The sequence below is a fragment of the Hypomesus transpacificus genome, chromosome 22 (genome assembly GCF_021917145.1).
Source record: "Hypomesus transpacificus isolate Combined female chromosome 22, fHypTra1, whole genome shotgun sequence".
Taxonomy (NCBI): domain Eukaryota; kingdom Metazoa; phylum Chordata; class Actinopteri; order Osmeriformes; family Osmeridae; genus Hypomesus; species Hypomesus transpacificus.
The window spans coordinates 1,647,565-1,667,613 of NC_061081.1; the positions used below are offsets into that span (position 1 = coordinate 1,647,565).

The 20,049-nt window shown below is 50.4% G+C and overlaps 1 protein-coding gene across 1 annotated transcript; it reads left to right on the plus strand.

The window, feature by feature from the left end:
- The first annotated feature begins 977 nt into the window (after nt 1–977).
- jak2a (Janus kinase 2a) lies at nt 978–19,766 on the plus strand. The gene is made up of 24 exons (XM_047044757.1): nt 978–1,701; nt 7,228–7,519; nt 8,905–9,028; nt 9,752–9,869; nt 10,997–11,142; nt 11,964–12,258; nt 12,497–12,616; nt 12,758–12,915; nt 13,081–13,192; nt 13,345–13,531; nt 13,634–13,755; nt 14,120–14,254; nt 14,383–14,470; nt 14,694–14,821; nt 14,990–15,128; nt 15,539–15,690; nt 16,402–16,552; nt 16,736–16,863; nt 17,010–17,199; nt 17,510–17,634; nt 17,756–17,928; nt 18,039–18,156; nt 18,415–18,531; nt 18,761–19,766. The coding sequence occupies exons 2-24, from the start codon at nt 7,270–7,272 to the stop codon at nt 18,866–18,868; spliced, it is 3,384 nt and encodes a 1,127-aa protein (XP_046900713.1). The 5' UTR covers nt 978–1,701; nt 7,228–7,269; the 3' UTR covers nt 18,869–19,766.
- Nucleotides 19,767–20,049: the final 283 nt, after the last annotated feature.

Below are 20,049 nucleotides of genomic sequence, written 5' to 3' on the forward strand. Positions count from 1 at the left end.
CTTGTCAGGAATTGGATGACAGACGGGAGTCTTTAACCACATTTTATCTGTCATTGTGCAGTAAAGTAGGGGCAGTGGAGCACACAGCCAAGGTTGGGGTAGTAACAGATCACACGTAATTGGGATTATGCAATCAATACAGAAAATAAGTATCGTAACTGTAATGGACCCCGATTTCAGATGAATGTATGTGCAATTAGATTGTAGTTGCATTTGTCATGGATAACTTAATTACATTTTTGAAACCAAAACACATGAATGCACTTCCTGACTACTGCCGGAAGAAGGACAACAGGCAAATAGGCTAGCCCATCCAATCATTGCAATGATTGTTCGTGTTTATTACAGTTCTGCAATGGCCACAAATATCAGATTTATTTTACTGTCGGGAGAATTACATTTAGGCTATTGATTGTTATGAGGATGTGAAGTTTATTTCGATAAATGTAAGTGCGTCTCAAAAACATTACCTACCCTGCCTTTAGCACAAACGGCTTGCAGTTCCTAGGGTACCAGATCTCAATAAAATAATTATTTAATTCCAGTATCAAAAAGTGAAGACCTAAGTACAAATGGACCATATGGCCTTTGATTGAAAAACAGCAACACAAACATACATGAAAGAAACAGCATCCCACATGTTGTAGAAGACACAGGACACAAGTAGTTTGTACCACAACTGTGTGTACTGTGTTCTAAGGTATTGAATTTGAGCAACTCTAAATGCTGGATGCATTTAAACAAAACAAAAATTGTATATGGTGCAATATTTTAAATATTTGATTTTGACGTAGGATTAACCCATGGGTTGAAAAACATACATAATCTGAAAACATTTGCCAAAAATGTTGCAAAAGTTGCAAAAATCTGCTAAGCTAAATTTGCCATGTAATTTGTATTCTTCTGTAATTGATTTATAAGCGCACCGATTGAAGTACACCGTAGGGGGCGCTCGTTAGTTGAAACGTAGGCTAAACCATACAAGAAATCAAGGAAGCATGGCTGATTTAAATTGTTTTGGGATGTAACAACTCGATTTACAATCATTGTGAAACTCTTACACGGACAGTTCTTGGTGAGAAGGACGGAAGGGCGAATTATAAAATAATTGGAAATGTAAGGGGTTGGGTACATTAAAGAACTAATAAAAAGGAAAACAGAATTTGGCTTATCTGATACAGGTTTATTAAAACCGTACTAACGCGACATCAACTGTCTTCGATGTCAATGAGCCGCATGGTTCTAGTTTTGCACCTTTAAATTAGATGCAATCCGCCAAAGTCAAAGAATAAGAAGCAGGAGTCCTGCGTGGGATTTTACTAACTGCTTCGGTTTTGGTGGAAAAATGCTAGTTGTCAAATGACTCAGGGACTGAGTTTGAGTCTTGTAGATGACACTTCCCGGTCTATGTAGGCTATGGCATGGCGAGCGAGATGACCCAAGGCAGACGCTTTCAATGAAATCGCAAGAAGATCGCATGCTTAAACACAAGTCAACACTGGACTCAGAATGGATAAGATTAAAGAAAAGAACACGGCTCGAAGCTGGTGCCGCATCTACTGGAGTTTATGAATAACTTCTGTTATGCTGGTTAACGGGGTCTACATTAGTTACTAGCCTACTACTCGTCTAACGTTTTCCGTCCTCTTTGGAGTTAAAAACGCAACTTCCTACATCGCTTCGTGGACTTATTGGTAGAAAGTAAGTTCTGTTTCTGTTGATTCCAGGTGCCAATTTAAACTCCTAAAACGCTTAATCGCTTTTAGTTTTTTGGTAGCGTGTCAAATAGAGAGCTACTTAGCTCCTCCAGTTGACAGCCTGTCAGCAAGCTCAATAAAAATGATACAAGCTAACTTCCTGTCTAGTAATTCATAATCAATAGCAGATAGCTGACCATTGAGCCTTTATTGCCCTACATATATAGAGATGGGCTTTATGGATTAATTTTTTGTTTGTTTACATAGATAGACAAACAAACTTACTGGTCTTACAATGCGTCTGCTGAACGGGCTAACATGTAGGCTAAATTAATTATGATGGCTTTCGAACCTCTCAACTTATATTCCATGGACCAATAGGCTACCAAGTGCAATCAGTACTTATGAACAAAGGGGTACACACCTTTATACCAAGTTTGGCTTGGGCTGACTTGGTTACTCTGTGTTTCAGTAACCTAACCCGCCCAGTCCTAACACACCCTTTATCAGGAAATCCAGCTGTTTTTTTTCAGGGTAGGAGCAAAGCCCCCTCACTCAACCTTGTGACACGTTATTCAAAAAGCAAAGTGTGTCATGCCATGGACTTAACCTTAAAAGATCTAATGTAAATAAGCCCACTGAGCTGAGACGTCAGAAAATGCTGCAATAGCATTTAAGCTTTTTCTAATGAGAGTAAGAGACTAAGAACATTAGAGAAGGAGAATGAGAGAGTATCGATTGTGACTGTCTCTCACACACTCTTGGTTCAGTGTTTGGGAGTCTGTAATAGACACATTCATAGTTTCCTTGGCCCTAGTACCACAGCAGAGAAACTTAGGCCAGCCTATCTAGCGTGACTTCAGCCAGCGTAGAGCAGCCCCAGTCTTTGCTGGATGCAACAAACTGGCTTAGCATGACTGAGAGGATCAGCCAGGCGAGCCAGTGAGGTCAGGCCATACTAATGTCACTAGTTATTAGGCTAGTGGGCAAACAGTCACACGTGGACATGACACGCAAATGAGACGAGGTGTTTAGCGTCTTGCTCAGCATCTCGGAGGTGGAGCCTGGGGTATGTGGCCAGGAAGGGCTAAGATGAAACGGATCCTCTTGGCTTTTTAGCTAAGGTTGATACACTGCCATTGTTTGAGATAGTAATCTAAAATGGCTACTCAAACACACACTCTGGTTCAGGCTACACACACACACAATCTGGTCCAGGCTACACACACACACTCTGGTCCAGGCTTCACTCACACACACTCTGGTCCAGGCTACACACACACAATCTGGTCCGGGCTACACTCACACACTCTAGTCCGGGCTACACTCATACACTCTGGTCCGGGCTACGTCACACAGTCTCCGTCAGCAAAACACACACCTTTCCTGCCAATTGTTGGGGTTGACAAGTCGTTTCTACTGTACTTGCAATGTACAAATAGTGCTTATTGAAAGTACAGGATCAGAAGTGCATAGTTGTACCGTATTTCTTGTAGTTAGTCAAGGAACGGCTTTTATTTACTGTCCGCATTGCAAAGTAACCACATCCTAGCTACTTGTCATGTTAAATAAAAGGAATGTTACAGTGCTACAACAACGTCATTAGTGTAACAAATAGTTTAATCACTCTAAGATGACAGAAGAGGCTAGTTCTATACATAGCACCTGCCTCATGGTTAATTGGCAAACACCCTAAGCTACCTAAGAACATTAGTCTGTGGTGCCGAGTTGTGTTGGTGTTCTGTATAAGTCTGGGGTGGCCCAGGGTCAACTAACAGTCAAGTCAGGGATTCTATAGAAGAAGTTTAGAACGATACAGAGTGACGAATGAGAGTCAGATAGAGACACGGGAGGAGAGGAAGACAGAGACAGGAGGATAAAGAGAAGAGGGAGAGAGACACACAGGAGGATTGGAGGGGGAGAGACAGAGACAGGAGGATAGAGAGAAGGGGGAGAGAGACACAGGAATGGAGGGGGAGAGACAGACAGAGACGGGATGATAGAGAGAAGGGGGAGAGTGACACAGGAGTATTGGATGGGGGGAAACAGGAGGAGAAAAGGGAGACGAGGGGAGGAGAGAGACAGAGATACAGGAGGACAGAGACAGAGAGAGGAAAAGGGGCGTTAGCAGGGTAACAGACTACAAATCAGCAGCATCAGGTTGATTGATTCCATCATAGTCTGTAAATATGATCTAAAAAGCCCTTGCTCAAGCCAGCCAGGCTTATCGATTTAGCAAGCCTGCCACGTTTATGTGGGACAGCCTCAGTGCGAAAGGGTTTTGTTAAAAAGGCATGCAAGATTTGCATCCCATACACGTACCACACGCATTCTCTCGTTCTCCCCATTTTCCTCTCTGCCCCTTCCCCTCCAATACTCTGTTGTGTCTTTGCGTGCTGCCTGTTCAGCACTTCCTCATTTGTGGACAGATAGGCCGGGCTCCAGCGGTGTATGTGACCATGTCAAAAGCCTGCTAACTAGCGTAGCTGTGACGCGGGTAGAGACTGAGAAACACTCCCTTAACCAATGGCCGTGCTCTCGATTCGGCTTCACGATGGCCCTTGTTGCGGTGAGATGTCTGTGCCCGGCCTCGGAAGATTCTACCTTTCGAAGTCTCTTTGCTGGAGCTCTGTAGCAGAGGCTGGGTGAATTACAACCACAGTACAGTTGACGTTGCAAGGTACAGTGAGCTAGCTTCGGTCACTCTTGAACTGGATTCCTTTAATACTTGAAGAAGCCAGGTTGACTTGCGGAGCACTTTGCCATCCACACCTGGTGGATGACTGGAACCCCAGGTCCCTTCTCATTAGACCAAGACGGCACGCGTCATCTCCCTCCGGTTTCCCTACGGCGCCTCAGGGTATGACTGGGCCACCTCGTCACAAGACTGCGGTTCCAAACCGCCTCCGTTCCGCTTCCGCTGCGTTGGTTAGCTGCACAGATGCAGAGCAGCGTGAGAGAATGAGGGTCGGTCTGTATGGGGTGTGAACTGCCCCACCCCCCGTTTACTCTGTCATTTCAGGAGGATGCTGCACACACACACTAAAGTCACACACACACACACACCTGTTTTCGTACACACACAGGCGTCACCAGCCACACGTGAACAGTCCTACACACACCCACACACGCAATCACAGAAGCTCTCACGTTGTGTGCAGCAGTCGGCCCCTGTTCCAGAGGGAGAATGATCTGAGCCAGAGGGTTATAAATCAGACCCACAGTGTAGGAGACTGTGGAAGACTGTGGGCTTCCTCGCAGCCGTGCACAACAATCTCCCGCAGCTGTTAGATCCTGTAGACCCTCCTGTTTGGTTGCAGTGTGTGTCACTGGTCACAGACACTGGGGGACCAGGGTGGCTGCAAGACGCCTGGGAAGTCTAAGGTGAGCTGTTGCATTCCTGTTTAGCTGTGTTTAGCTGTGTTTAGCTGTGCCAATGAGCTATGGTTATCTTAGCCTCTAGAACAGCTAAGCGGCTCTAGTTTTGTGAGCAAAGCTACACACTGGACGTAGATGTATTCAAAGATCTGGATCCACAACAAGTATAGTTTCATGGTGTTCTGGAACATTTGGTTTTGTTACATTGGCAGCATTGAGACCCTCATGTAAATAGTTGGCGTCCTACGACCTCAGTGTGTGCCAGCTGTGCTAACCACATGACATTTGACTCAAACTTGAAACATTATGGCTCCGATAGGGACTTGACATGAACTGAGACTCCATTTCTGAGGTTTTGGACTGTGTTGTAGTTTGAGGGTCGCTCTGCATGGCAGCATCTATACTGGGATGGAAGTGCAGTGATAGAAGGATCTTACTGGATGTGGAAGTTCAAGTCTGAGTTCTTACTCAAATTTCACTCTAAGATTAATAAAGTGTTATCTTCTGTTTAGACTGCATGGAGACGCAGTACCGGCTACCACTCCAATCTATCGATTAACAAATTCCTATGTTAACCTTGAAAGCAGTTCGCTGGACAGTGTCTCCAGCTAAATCTGACCCGCCTCAACTTAGACAGCTGACGCTCAGGAGGTCCAGTCTAAGCTTGGATACCGCAGTGCAGTCAGAATGTACATCCTGACCCTCCTCTCTTTCTCTCTTCCACCCTCCCTTGCTCCCTCCTCCCTCCATCTCACTCCCAGGGGCATGACCTCCTGCACACAGCCTTGGGCCGGCAGCACTACGTCAAACAATTCAAATACCTGGACTGCTTTATCGCCCTTCGCACTGCTGAGTTTGCATTTCAGAGGACTGCTCCACTCACTCATGCCCCCCCCCCCCCCCCCCCCCCCCCCATCCTGGACAATGGCACATGGAAATTCCCCAGTACTTTTCCTACCTGCCCAACATGTGCTACTGTGGGCTTCCAAACTAACCAGGCGGTAAATCAGCTCTGAAGCAGCCAAGTGGCTGCATGTCCAAACAAGCTGTGCTGGCCCAAGTCGATGCCACGCTGTTGGTGAGGATGGATATTCCACAAACACACTTTTTCTTGTCCCAGCCATCATGCGATGCACCCCATCTCCCCCTCCTGCCTCACTCCGCACACCAAGCCTCCCAGCAGCGTTCAGTTTGGTTCATAGCAGGACTGTCATTGCCCGGCTTCTCATCTTCGTTCCAGAACATTGTTGACTAGGATGCAACAATACAGTTAGTATTCAGTTCAATATGACGTTGGCCAGATATCTTGGTGGATCTGGGTTTTTTATTGTAACTGGCGTCTATATCAGTGCTTTTGCATTTTCAGTTTTACATTTAGCAGACGCTCTTATCCAGAGCGACTTACAGTAAGTACAGGGACATTCTCCCCGAGGCAAGTAGGTTGAAGTACTTTGCCCAAGGACACAACGTCATTTCGCACGGCCAGGAATCGAACCGGCAACCTTCTGATTAATAGCCCGATTCCCTAACCGCTCATCCATCTGACCCCCGCTTTTAAAACTTGCACTCGACACACATGCAACGGACACACACACACACAACGGACACACGAGCACACGCTCACGTACACATCTTGTTTCACTTCCCTGGGTGCCTCCCTGCTTGTGGAGGCTTGTAGGTGGTTGCTGCCAGTAAACCCATCCAATATACGGTGGCTGCTATGTCACACAGACCTTACACAATCTCCCACTCCTCTGTGTGAGCTGTGGAGGGAGAGGGGGAAAGAGGAAGAGAGGCAATAACATTTTCTAGTTGGAGGGAAATTGGGCCAGCTGTGTGTCGTTGGGTTTTTCGTTTCATGGGAAATTTCATTTCCCGTTTCATTCCATTCACTCAGACGAATCAGAGATCCTCTACCGTGTGGTCCTGCGTGATCCACCTAATCCACCTTGTGACTCACATTCAGCAACGTTTGATGAGGAAGTGGAAGTGCACGGTTTGCAGAGTTGCAGCTGTTGGTCAGGCTATTTTGGGTTTCTATGAGAATGAAACCTGACCTGGCAGCAATATATGTACTATAGTCTCATCAGCGTGACACATCTAGGCTAATTCTTCTTTATGACTCACTTTTATGATTCCCCCCCCTCCCCAGGTGACTGTATGGTTGAGCCCCCTCGCTGGGTGGATAGCAGCGATGGACATGGACCCGCCGGCGTGCCCCTCCCCCCAGCATGACGTCTGTCCGCCAGAGAGCCCCGCCCAGCTCGGGGCGGACCGTGACCCCGTCTCCGACCTCAAGCAGGCGGCGGTGACCTGCCTGAGGGTGCACCTGTACCACGTCTCAAGGGGAGGGTCCGGGGGGGCCAGCGGTGGGGACGTCCTCACCTACCCTCCAGGGGACTACGTGGCCGAGGCACTGTGCGTCGACGCAGCCAAAGCATGCGGTGGGTTGGGCAGGGTTCAACCAGCACACATGCACACACATTACGGTTTGTGGTGGTGGAACACGTCACGGTTAATCCTGGCATCGGGCAAAACCCTTTGATGTGGAATTTTCGTGATGGTTTGCTGTTCCACACGTTTTAGAAAGCAACAAGTGGACAAGACAAGGACAAGTAGTGGCAGGACAGAGGTAGTGCGAGGGAGGGAGTGTGGCTGCGACACTAGCAGACATACAGCATTGCACTGAGATCCACTGTTAGGCACCTTAGTTGAGGCTGAGTGCTGCATGTGTGAAACTCACACACACACACACACACCACGTGCTACACACACACACACGCACACACAGTGTGTGACCTCAGGAAGCTGTTTACTTTTTTTGTTTCTTTCTTGCTCTATCTCTCCCAACTCCCTTCCACAAATCCATCTGGCACAGATAAGATTCTATTTCTTCGAGAGACTACACCCACCACCTCCCCACTCATTGGTTATGGTCTACAAGGCTTCCTGCCCTTTCTGGTGTCACTTCCTGTTTACATAGCCACTTCTCCTTTGTGAATGTTGCAGCATACACTGCACCTTAGCCCAACAGAAAGTTGCATTAAAAGCAGCCTGCAGCCTGGACGGTTAGACCATGCCTCTGGACAAACAAGGCTGATGTTTCCAAGGGAGGCAGGGTGACATCATGAAGGACACCACCGTTGTACACGTGGAACATTGGCTGGAAGCCAGTGAGGACATTCCTCTAGATGAGCAGCTACCTTACTTTCATTTCTGAAAGCTGCTATGAATAGTTAGTCCCACATGTATGAAAGCATGCGTTTACTGCAAACAAACACACAAATCTTGTAGTTGCTGTTGTTACCTACTGAGGAAAACACTGAAGGGAAGTCCATTCAGGGGACCCAATTTTCTAGGTATCACACACACACACGTATACACACATATATACACACACACACAGTACAAGTGTGATACAGTGCTGTAGTATCTGGTATAGTACCCACTGCCCAGAGTTGTGAGAATGGTTTGAGATGTTTGAGATTCTGAAGCAGGTGTGAGAAATTCCAGTGGAAGATGGTATAGAGGCCCTCACTTAACAGTCTGACCCCCCCCCCCCCCCCCCCCCCCCCAAAGAAAATAAGCTTTCTGGAAGTGGAGAGGTGCAAGAGGGAGGCATATTGCACACATCATTACCAGCCGCTTGTTTCAAGACCTTCATCATGGTCTCTCAGCAACATAAATATAAACATTTAGCAATAAATTAAAACCTGTTTTCCGCTAACAGGCACTGCGGTAGTATATTTCATTAAGGGTTAGGGATGGTTTTGTGTTATTTCTCATCTGATTGGTTAATTGGTTGATTAATTTTTTAATTGTCTCTCAGGCCTTTCTCCGATCTACAGCAGTCTCTTTGGTTTGATGAGAGAGAGCGACCACATGTGGTTCCCGCCCAACCACATCCTCAAGCTGAATGACTCAGCCAATGAGAGCCTCCTCTTCAGACTGAGGTAGGAAGTGAGGAAGAGGAGGGGTGGGCTTTTGCATGATGCATGATGGGGGACAATAGGTGTGTTCGACTTCATGCAGCACCGGCGGCTGCCTGGAAGCTGAGAATGCCATTGGTTGCTTCAAGTCATCCGGGCTGCAGGCGGCTGCAGGCGACGCCGGCGCTGCATGAAGTCGAACGCACCTAATAACATTGAGGGATGCAGTCCAGGTCCCGTGACTCCTCAGCTTGAATCACAGGCCTCATTGAAACTTGGTGGTTTTGTTTCTGTCATTTTACTCACATCTTCTCCAGTCTAAATATCCCAAATGATGTTCCCCAATACCTTTTTTGTTGTTGTTCTTGAACCTGGCTCAAGATTTTTTGCACCCCATTTTTTGGTTTGTTTACGTCACAGGCTACATAGACTTGTTATCGGGTCAGGAGCACGGCAAACCACTGTTTAATACCAGACGAGCTGGAAATTCAACATGGCGCTGACCATATCTCGATTTTGCAGGCTTCAATGCGCCAGTGAACACTCCCCATAGAAAGGGATGCACAGCTTTGATGCTTGGTCTGCTTCATAATAGGTCCATAATGCACTCTTTCAGATCACTAACTCTTCTACTTACTCCCCACCTCTTCCCTCTCGTACTCAATCACCCCCCTTCCCTCCCCCATCCAACCGTGTCTCTCCATCTCTCTCACCCAAACAACCAACCCCTGACCCTTCCTCCTCCAGGTTCTACTTCCCAGGCTGGTACGAGTCTGGCCCCTCCAGTGCCCACAGGTATGGAGTGTCCACGGGACAGGAGGCTCCCGTGTTGGATGACTGTGGTCTGGCTTACCTCTTCACCCAGGTCCGTCACACACAAACACACATTCTGCTTCTACACCACAGTGTGTTGCACAGCAAGCACTTTTTTTGGGGGGGGGGAATTATGCGTGCATTCTTTATATTTGCTTTGTTAGGTTAGGTAAGTGTTGCTACATTTGGGATTGTGACAAATGTTTAAGCAAGCTAAGCTGTTATAAGCTGTTGCTTAATTTGTCCTTGTCAGCATAGTTTCAATTAAAACACCTGCCTTTACAACTGTGTGTCTGCCTGTCTGTTTGCCTGTTTGCCTGCCTGCCTGCCTGCCTGCCTGCCTGTCTGTCTGTCTGTCTGCCTGTCTGCCTGTCTGTCTGTCTGTCTGTCTGTCTGTCTGTCTGTCTGTCTGTCTGTCTGTCTGTCTGCCTGTCTGTCTGTTTGCCTGTTTGCCTGTCTGTCTGTCTGTGTCCAGGGGTGTAGTATAGAAAGGGGAAGTGGTTGAGAGAGTGTGGGAGGAGCGCTGTAGCAGAACTGGCATGTGTGTGTGTGTGTGTGTGTGTGTGTGTGTGTGTGTGTGTGTGTGTGTGTGAAATGGGGCCTCTTCAGGTCTTTATCTTCACAAACATATGGTCGCACCAGAGGAGGCATCGGCGTCGTTAGCAGTTTGCTGTCAGGCTGCAGATCAGGAAGCGTTCTACTGTAGTCTAAAGAAAACATGGACTGTTTTCTTCTTCCTGTATGGATGATAACAGTACTGTACAGATTGTGAGCTGCAGTGTTCTCATGAGTTGTATGTTCTCTTTCAGTAGCATGTCTGGGGTAAAGAGGATGACTGAATAAAAGCTTTTTGGTCTGAATTCAGGGGATATTGCATCACAACTTCCTGTCCCATACCTTTTATGAGACGTAAAAGTGTGACATAAAAGACATGAAAGTGTGTCAGGTTGTTCTCTTCCTCACTCTCTCTCCCTCTGTCTGTCATGCTCACTGTCCTTTCCCACCATCTGTCTCTTTGACTCTCTCGCTCCCTCTTTCTTTCGCTCCCCCTCTTTGGCTCTCCCTCAAATAGTCCAAGTAGTACCGGAACAATGACATTAGTTGGATCTTATGCAGGGTGAGGAAGCCTACCAAAGTCCATCCATTCTGCCCCCCCCCCCCTTCTCCCTCTCTCCCCAGTGCCGTAGTGACTTTGTGAGTGGCCGTGTGAGTGTGCAGGTGAGCCACGAGGCCCAGGAAGAGTGTCTGGGCATGGCCGTGCTGGACATGATGAGGCTGGCCAAGGAACTGGGCCAGTCCCCTGTCGACATCTACCACGACAACAGGTATGGCACCACACTTTTGACCTGTTACCACGACAACAGGGTAGTATTACTGCCATGAAAGCCAGTAGGGCAGTGTACCACGCTCCAGCGTCTTCACCGCCACCTACTGGTCGGACGCGGTTCAGTCAGGTTGTTTTCTCTCTCCTTTCCCACTCTCTCTCACACTCTCTCTCTCTCTCTCTCTCTCTCTCTCTCTCTCTCTCTCTCTCTCTCTTCTGCTTCAGTGTCCCTGAGTGTTAATTACCATGGTGATATTAGGGTTAGATGGCTAGTGAGTGTGTATCTGGCTGACCTGGGGTGTAGGGGAGGGGGGTCAGAGAACACCAGCAGGAATGTGATAGAACGGCCAGCGGTATAATGAGCTAATCCAAAGTAGCTGTGCAGCCTCCCTTCCACGTGTCACCTCAAACAGAAGGAGGGTAATGAGAGAGATCTCATCATGAGGCGCTCATGTCCTGGATCAGACGGGGACGGGGACGGGGGGGGTTGTAGTGAACTGTCGAAAGTGTGGCCTTGCAACGTAATGACATTGTTAGCTGTGTGGGGGATTTCAATGTCATTTGGACATTGTGTCCTTCACTCATTGTCCCTTTTTGGTCCTTGTCCCTTCCTCTCATGCTGCTCGACGTCCTCCGCTCCTCTTTCGCTCCCTCCTTTTCTCTCCTCCATCTCGTCTGCCATTCTCTTCTCTATCCCTCCCTCCCTCGCTCTCTCTTTCTCTTCTTCCCCACCTCTCCACCTGCCTCCCCTCCCTTCCCCCCCCCCCCCCCCCCCCCGCCCTCTCCTTCACCCCCTGCCCTTCTCTCCTCCTCCTCCCCCAGTTATAAGTCCTTCTTGCCCAAGGCTATGCGGGCCTGTATCCAGGAATACAACTTTGTTACCAGAAAGAGGATCCGCTTCAGGTTCAAGAAGTTCATCGAGCAGTTCAGCCAATGCAAAGCCACGGCCCGCGACCTCAAGCTGAAATACTTGATGAACCTGGAGTCCCTGCAGATGGCCTTCTTCTCCGAGAGCTTCTGGGTCAGCGAGGCCTCCGCCGGGGAGGTCACCATCGTCGTCACTGGCAACCACGGCATCCAGTGGTCCTCTGGAAATGAAGGAGAGAAGGGAGATCAGGTACGAAAGGAGATCAGACATCTTTGTGGTTCCCTCTGTTCCACCCCCCCCCCCCCCCTTATCACCATCACTGTCCTATATTCTCTGGACAAACAGTGTCTGTTTTGCGGTACAGTACATCTTTAGTCCAGCAGAGGTCCCTCCTCCATCTCAGTTCCCCTGCCTGCCAGCCCTCTGTTTTGAGGCCTTTTGACAACAGAGTTCCTCTCTTCCTGTTCTGTCCTGTGTGTTTCTTCAGGAGCTGCAGACGTACTGTGACTTCCCAGAGGTGATTGACATCAGCATCAAGCAGGCCAACAAGGACAGCTTTGTGGAGAGCCGCATCGTCACCATCAACAGGCAGGACAACCAGACTCTGGTACGCAGAGGGTGCTTGCACAGGGTCCATATGCTCTCTCTCTCACTCTCTCACTCTCTCTCACTCTCTCTCTCTCTCTCTCTCGCTCTTGCTCTCGCTCTCTCTAAAACACATTCTATCTTTCTTGTTTGTGTAATGCAGGAGCTGGAGTTTCATTCGCTCCCAGAGGCTCTATCCTTTGTTTCATTGGTTGATGGGTACTACCGGCTGATTGCTGACGCTCACCACTTTCTGTGTAAAGAAGTGGCTCCTCCCAGATTACTGGAAGCCATACAGAGCTACTGTCACGGCCCCATCTCGTAAGTCTACAAATTGGTCTACGCAGGCGAGGACACGCACTGATGGCAGACAGAGTATTCTCACTGAACACCGCTGTTCACTGATAGCAGACAGAGTATTGTCACTGAACATCGCTGTTCACAGCCTGTCTGTCTGTGCTTGTGTGTCATGTGCCCTCTCGGCAGGATGGAGTTCACCATCAGCAAACTCCGTCGCTCTGGCAACCACCGTGGGGCGTACATCCTACGCAGCAGCCCCAAGGACTACAACAAGTACTTCCTGTCCTTCATTGTGGGCGTGAGTAAAGGTCTATGAGCACTTCCTATTGTCGACCTTCCTGTCGATAATAGACCTGTCCCGTTTCACCACGTGTGACCCTCCTCTCCCTGTCTCTTCCACCCCACCCCCACCCTTCCTCTCTCTCTCTCTCCCCCTCCCGCCCCCCGCAGTGTGACGGCATGGTGGAGTATAAGCACTGCCAGATAGTGAAGTCGGAGATGGGGGAGTACATCCTGAGTGGAGCGAAGAAGAGCTTTGGCAGCCTACGCGACCTTCTCCACCGCTACCAGAAGGAGGCGCTGCGCTCCGACGGCCACATCTTCCAGCTGGCAAAGTGCTGCCCGCCCAAGGCCAGAGGTCAGGGGTCAATCTAGGGGCCAGACGGCTCTCTCCGGCTTATCCTCTCTCCTTCTCACTCGTGCCGTCTCACCCTCTTTCTTCCCCTTCCTGCCTCCGTAGATAAGTCCAACCTGCTGGTGTGCAGGTCCAACCAGGGGGTGGACGTCCCTATGACCCCCTCCCTCCACAGACACATCAGCCAGATGGTCTTCCACAAGATCCGCCAAGAGGACCTGGATATTGTGAGTCTGTCTGTCTGCCTGTCCGAATGTTTTCAGGGAAAGCCCAGTGAGTTGTGGGAGAGTCAGGTGAACTGTGCGAGGTCTGGGATTGGTGGAGCTCATAGTCGTCGATGATATGAGTAGACAGCTGACTGGGTTTTGACCTGTAGACCTTTAGAAACGATGCAGGCCACAAGACTAGTCCAAATGGAGATTCATCTCTGGAAATGAATCTCAATCTTGGTCCAAGTGGAATGTGTTTCCATTACTCTTCACTGAAGTGTGTTTTGATTCCCTGTGTGTGTGTATGTGTTAATAATCATATGTGTGTATTCCCTGTGGGTGACCCTGTAAGTGTGACCGTGTGTGTGTATCTGCCTTCCAGAAAGACAGCCTGGGTCAGGGGACTTTCACCAAGATCTTCTACGGCGTGCGGAAGGAGCTGGGAGACTATGGGGAGATGCATCAGATGGACGTCATCGTGAAAATCCTGGACAAAGCTCACCGCAACTACTCAGAGGTGCCCGGGCCTCTGTTCCAAAGCTTCCCTCTGTTAACTCTGTCACTCAGTAGCTGTCGTCTTTTGAATATGAGTGCGACCCCCCCCTACCCTCCCGCCCGACCTTTACTTCTCCTCTTTTCCAACAGTCGTTCTTCGAAGCTGCCAGCATGATGAGCCAGCTGTCCCACAAGCACCTGCTTCTCACCTACGGAGTGTGTGTGTGTGGGGAGGAGAGTGAGTGCCCTCGGACAAACACGGCAGTTAGTGCAAAGGCCTCGGATTGACACACGCAAAGCTAAAGGCTACATGGCGGGGGAGATCATGGATTGTCCGTGATGAGAGGGCAGACGTGTGGGGAGGGAGGGACGGGTATAGAGGCAGAGAGAGGCAGGTCAGGGAGGTCATCATTCTTCCAGTGTTCCTAAGTGCCGTGTCCTCTGCTCGGTGTCTCCTTCAGACATGATGGTGCAGGAGTACGTCAAGTTTGGATCCCTGGACACCTACCTGAAGAAGACCAAAGGCTCGCTCAGTATCCCCTGGAAACTGGAGGTGGCCAAGCAGCTTGCCTGGGCTATGCACTACCTGGTGGGAACACGCACGGGACCCACACACACACACACACACTTATACACTGATCCCACTTAAACGTCACAGTATTCCCACTATCGTACAAAAACATTACATTCATCTAACACACATACGGACACAAACTTGGCTTGCACATGAATGTTTGTGTGTGTGTGTGTCTACCAGGAGGATAAAGGCCTGGTCCATGGTAACGTGTGTGCCAAGAACGTTTTGCTGATTCGAGAGGAGGACAGAAAGCTGGGGAACCCCCCCTTCATCAAACTGAGCGATCCTGGAATCAGCATCACCGTACTCCCCCGAGACGGTGCGATTCACGGAAACGCCGCATGGCAACCACACATCCCATAATCGAACGCTTCTCGTACACGTACCGCAGCGCTCTCAGAGTTAATAATGACTGATCTGTCTCTACTACTTAACTTATATCACGTCAACTCTTCTCCTCCCCTCCTCTCCTACTCCGTTATCCATCCATTCATCCATACATCCTTCCCCTTCTCCTCCTCACACCCTCTCTCTTTCCTTACCCTCGTACCCTTACCCACCTGGCCATCTCCCCCCCTCTCCTCAACATATCCCTTCCTTCCCTCCTCTTTCATCCTCCCTTCCTTCCCTCCTCCTTCCTCCCTCCTCCTTCCTCCTCCTTCCTTCCCTCCTCCCTCACTGCCTCCTCTACTTTCTCCCTCTCTGGGACCTCTCCCTCCACTCCCCCAGTGTTGGTGGAGCGTATCCCCTGGGTGCCCCCCGAGTGTGTGAACGACCCTCGAAACCTGAGCTCGGCCACGGACAAGTGGGCGTTCGGGACCACACTGTGGGAGATCTGCAGCGGAGGAGACAAGCCCCTGGGAACGCTGGACTGCTCCAAGGTCAGTCAGCAGACAGGGATGGACCTGGGTGGAATAGGACCGCCACTAAGATGCTGTCTCTGTCTCTCTAGAACTGCCTCTGACACCTTCTGTTTCTCCCTCTCTCCTCTCCTCCCTTTTTTCTCTTTGTCCATCGCTCCCTCTTCTTTCTCTCTCCCCACCTCACTCCCTCTCCTCTCACCCACTTCTTTCTCTCTTCCTCCTCACCTCCCTCTCTCTCCTCACCTCCCCTCTCTCTCCTCCTCTCCTGCCTCTCTCTCTCCTCACCTCCTCTCTCTCTCCTCCTCTCCTGCCTCTCTCTCTCCTCACCTCCCCTCTCTCTCCTCCTCTCCTGCCTCTCTCTCTCTCTCCTCACCTCCCTCCCTCTCTCCTCCTCTCCTGCCTCTCTCTCTCCTCACCTCCCCTCTCTCTCCTCCTCTCCTGCCTCTCTCTCTCCTCACCTCCCCTCTCTCTCCTCCTCTCCTGCCTCTCTCTCTCCTCACCTCCCCTCTCTCTCCTCCTCTCCTGCCTCTCTCTCTCCTCACCTCCCCTCTCTCTCCTCCTCTCCTGCCTCTCTCTCTCCTCACCTCCCCTCTCTCTCCTCCTCTCCTGCCTCTCTCTCCTCACCTCCCCTCTCTCTCCTCCTCTCCTGCCTCTCTCTCCTCACCTCCCCTCTCTCTCCTCCTCTCCTGCCTCTCTCTCTCTCCTCACCTCCCTCCCTCTCTCCTGTAGAAGTTCCTGTTCTACGAGGACCGCCACCAGCTGCCCGCTCCTAAGTGGACGGAGCTGGCCAATCTGATCACCAGCTGCATGGACTACGAGCCGTGTCACAGGCCGTCCTTCAGGGCCGTCATCCGAGACCTCAACAGCCTCTTCACACCAGGTCACGCACGTCCTTCATGACTGATGGACTCGCAGTATTGATCTGGGGATGGAATGTTTTGTACCGATCTGGGAAATGAGATTATTAGTGTTGATCCACGTATGAATAATTGATGCGTGACTCCAGACAGCCCTTGGGAGTATTGACTGACGAGGCCTGACTGTGGTTGTGGTGTGTGAGTAGACTATGAGCTGCTGGTGGAGAGTGACATGGTTCCCACCAGGAGCAGAGGGTTCCCGGGGACCTTTGACAGTCTGGAGCCAGCCCAGTTTGAAGAACGTCACCTCATCTTCCTGAAACAGCTGGGCAAGGTGACACACACGCACACGCTCACACGCACTCGCGTACGCAGGATGTCAGAGCTCTCTGAAGCTGCCCCAGTGTCCTAGCGTTATCGTTGTAGATGTGAGGTCTCTCGACTAAGCCTCTCCCCCCCCCCCCCCCACCCCACCCCCAGGGTAACTTTGGCAGTGTGGAGATGTGCCGCTACGACCCCCTCCAGGACAGCACGGGGGAGGTGGTGGCCGTGAAGAAGCTGCAGCACAGCTCGGCCGAGCACCTCCGCGACTTCGAGCGCGAGATCGAGATCCTCAAGTCCCTCCAGCACGACAACATCGTCAAGTACAAGGGCGTCTGCTACAGCGCCGGTGAGTGGGAGGGGCCTGGGGGGGTGGGAGGGGCCTGCGGACTGGGAGGGGCCTGTTGACCACTCTAGTCTGGTCTAGAGTTACTCTACTGTATTTTAATCTACTCTTTTCTCATCTATGCCACTGGACTCCAACTGCACTCCTGCTCCGTCCTGCACTACTCAACTCTCATCTCCTGTACTCTACTCAATTCCACCTTCCTATTCCCTCACCTTATCTTATCTACCCTACTTTACTCAACAACTCAATTCTACCATCTTTTGCACTCCCCTGCCCTGCTCTGCTCTCCTCTCCTCTGCCCCACCCCCAGGGCGCAAGAACCTGCGTCTGATCATGGAGTACCTCCCCTACGGCAGTCTGAGAGACTACCTGGTCAAGAACAGGGAACGCTTTGACTTCAAGAAGTTACTGCACTACTCCTCACAGATCTGCAAGGTACTGCTGTGTGTGGGTGTGTCTGGTGGGTGTGCATGCCTTTCTCATGGCGTCTGTGTGTGTGTGTGTTAGTGCTCTTCATGGTGTGTGTGTGTTTGTGTTCCTGGGGATGTGCGTGCAGGGCATGGATTACTTGGCCACCAAGCGTTACATCCACAGAGACCTGGCTACCAGGAACATCTTGGTGGAGACTGAGATGAGAGTGAAGATTGGAGACTTTGGCCTCACCAAGGTCCTGCCCCAGGACAAGGAGTACTATACAGTGAGAGAGCCAGGAGAGAGCCCCATCTTCTGGTGAGACCCCCCCCACACCCCTTCACAAAAATGGGGTTTGCTAATACATAGATGTGTAAATTGATGATGATGATGATGATGATGCTGCTGATGATGATGATGTGCTCCAGGTACGCCCCTGAATCTTTAACGGAGAGTAAGTTCTCGGTGGCGTCTGACGTGTGGAGCTTTGGAGTTGTCCTCTACGAACTCTTCACCTACAGTGACAAGAATCACAGCCCACCAGCAGTACGTCTCTCCTTCTTTCCTCTCCTCCTCCTCTCTCCTCTCCTCTCCTCTCCTCTCCTCTCCTCTCCTCTCCTCTCCTCTCCTCTCCTCTCCTCTCCTCTTCTCCTCCTTTCCTCTCCTCCTCTCCTCTGCTCTACCCCTCCTCTGCTTTCCCCTCGTTTCTCTTCTTTCTCCCCCTGCTCTCTCCTACTCTGGCCTCTACTCTCCACAGTCCGACTGTTCCACTTTCATCACCCCCCCCCTCCCCTGTGCCTGTAGGCGTTCATGGACGAGATGGGCAGTGACAAGCAGGGTCAGATGATCGTGTACCACCTGATCGACCTGCTCCTGAAGCGAGGCTACAGACTCCCAGCCCCTGACGGCTGTCCACCTGAGGTGAGAGAAGTTCCCTCCGCAGGGCCTCCGCTACAGTCTGGTGTCGGTGGGTGACTGGATACACATCAGACTCAGAAAGGGTTTTAATCGCCATGAAAGTTTGCAAAGACAAGGAGTTTGCTTTGGCAGGAAGGTGCATACATTAAACATATAGGAATCGTACAAATGTAAATATGAGATCTACATGTGGACTTACCTAACGCCTCCTCCTCCTCCTTCCCCTCTCCAGATCTATAATGTCATGTCAGAGTGCTGGAACAGTGATCCATCTCTCAGACCCTCCTTCAAGAAGCTGGCCCAGACTGTGGACTCGATCCGGGACAGCAAGGGCAGCTGAAGCCACGCCCGTCCGACACCTGACCCCCTTCACCAGGTGTTGGGGGCGAGAGGCGTGGGGGGGGGGCTGAACTCAGTGGTCCCACCTGACCCGCCCTGGGAGTGAACTAGTGGACAGCATCAGAGGCGGCCCTAGACTGACCTCTGACCTTGGAAGTTCCTCTCTCTGTGCTCCAGGAAGGTTGTCTGTTGTAATGTGCATCTGTTCTCATGGATATGGGACTGTGGACTCTTGAACAGGAGCCTGTTTGGTCAGTGGTGGTGGTGGTGTTGTTGATGCTGTTGTTGTTTACTGCTATAATGACAGTATCAGGCCAGACGAAAAGACCCACCCACAGAGCACACTGTGCAGTAACAGACTGAACCGCTTCTCTCTCATGTCTGCTGGATGTTGAATGGTGTCTTTTCCTCTGATAGAAAAACAACTCTAGGCCAAGTCCAAAAGCACATCCTTATGCTTTTAATATTTCAGCATGTCGCACACAGCAGCAAGGGACTTGCACACCAGGGTTTAAAAGCTAAGCTTTGTAAAGAGCGCCGTTTTATTAAACAAAAACAAGACCGAAAAACTCAAAGCCAAACCAAGCTGAAGAATCCTCCTCGCTTGCTCCGTCGGTGAATTGGAGCCCAGTTTGTTATTGACAGTATTGGGTTTGCTGCCGGAGTCAGGCTCTCACCCGCATGTTGGCTTGTCTTCCCCGCTCTCCGTTTGTCCTGCTCTGCTTTTTTTTCTCGTCTCCCAACGAGCTGGTGTGGCTCCGCCCAGCTGACGGGGAGGCGGGGAGGGGACAAACCTCCCCTCCATGGCACGCCTCTGGGGCACCCTCTGGGCCGCTGGGGCACACACACCAGGGGAGGTTCTAGAACATTTCAACTGGGGGGGCCAAGCTGGGGGGGCCATGATGGGGGGGGCAAGCTGGGGGGGGGCAAGCTGGCGCCAGTTGTACTGTTAGAGAGGCCAGTTACATTAAATATTATTGTTGTCATAGTTTTCTTTGCTGCATTACAGGAAAGGGAGTCCAAGCTTGTTGGAACTGCCCCTGACACACACGTCTCTACTGGAAGAGTATGATGCATGGTCATTGATGAGATTTATATTTTCCATGTTTGTCTGTGTGCTGCAGGTCTGAAGGAAGCCTTTGAAATGAATCAGAATATTTCTGTTCTTTGTTCTATTAATGT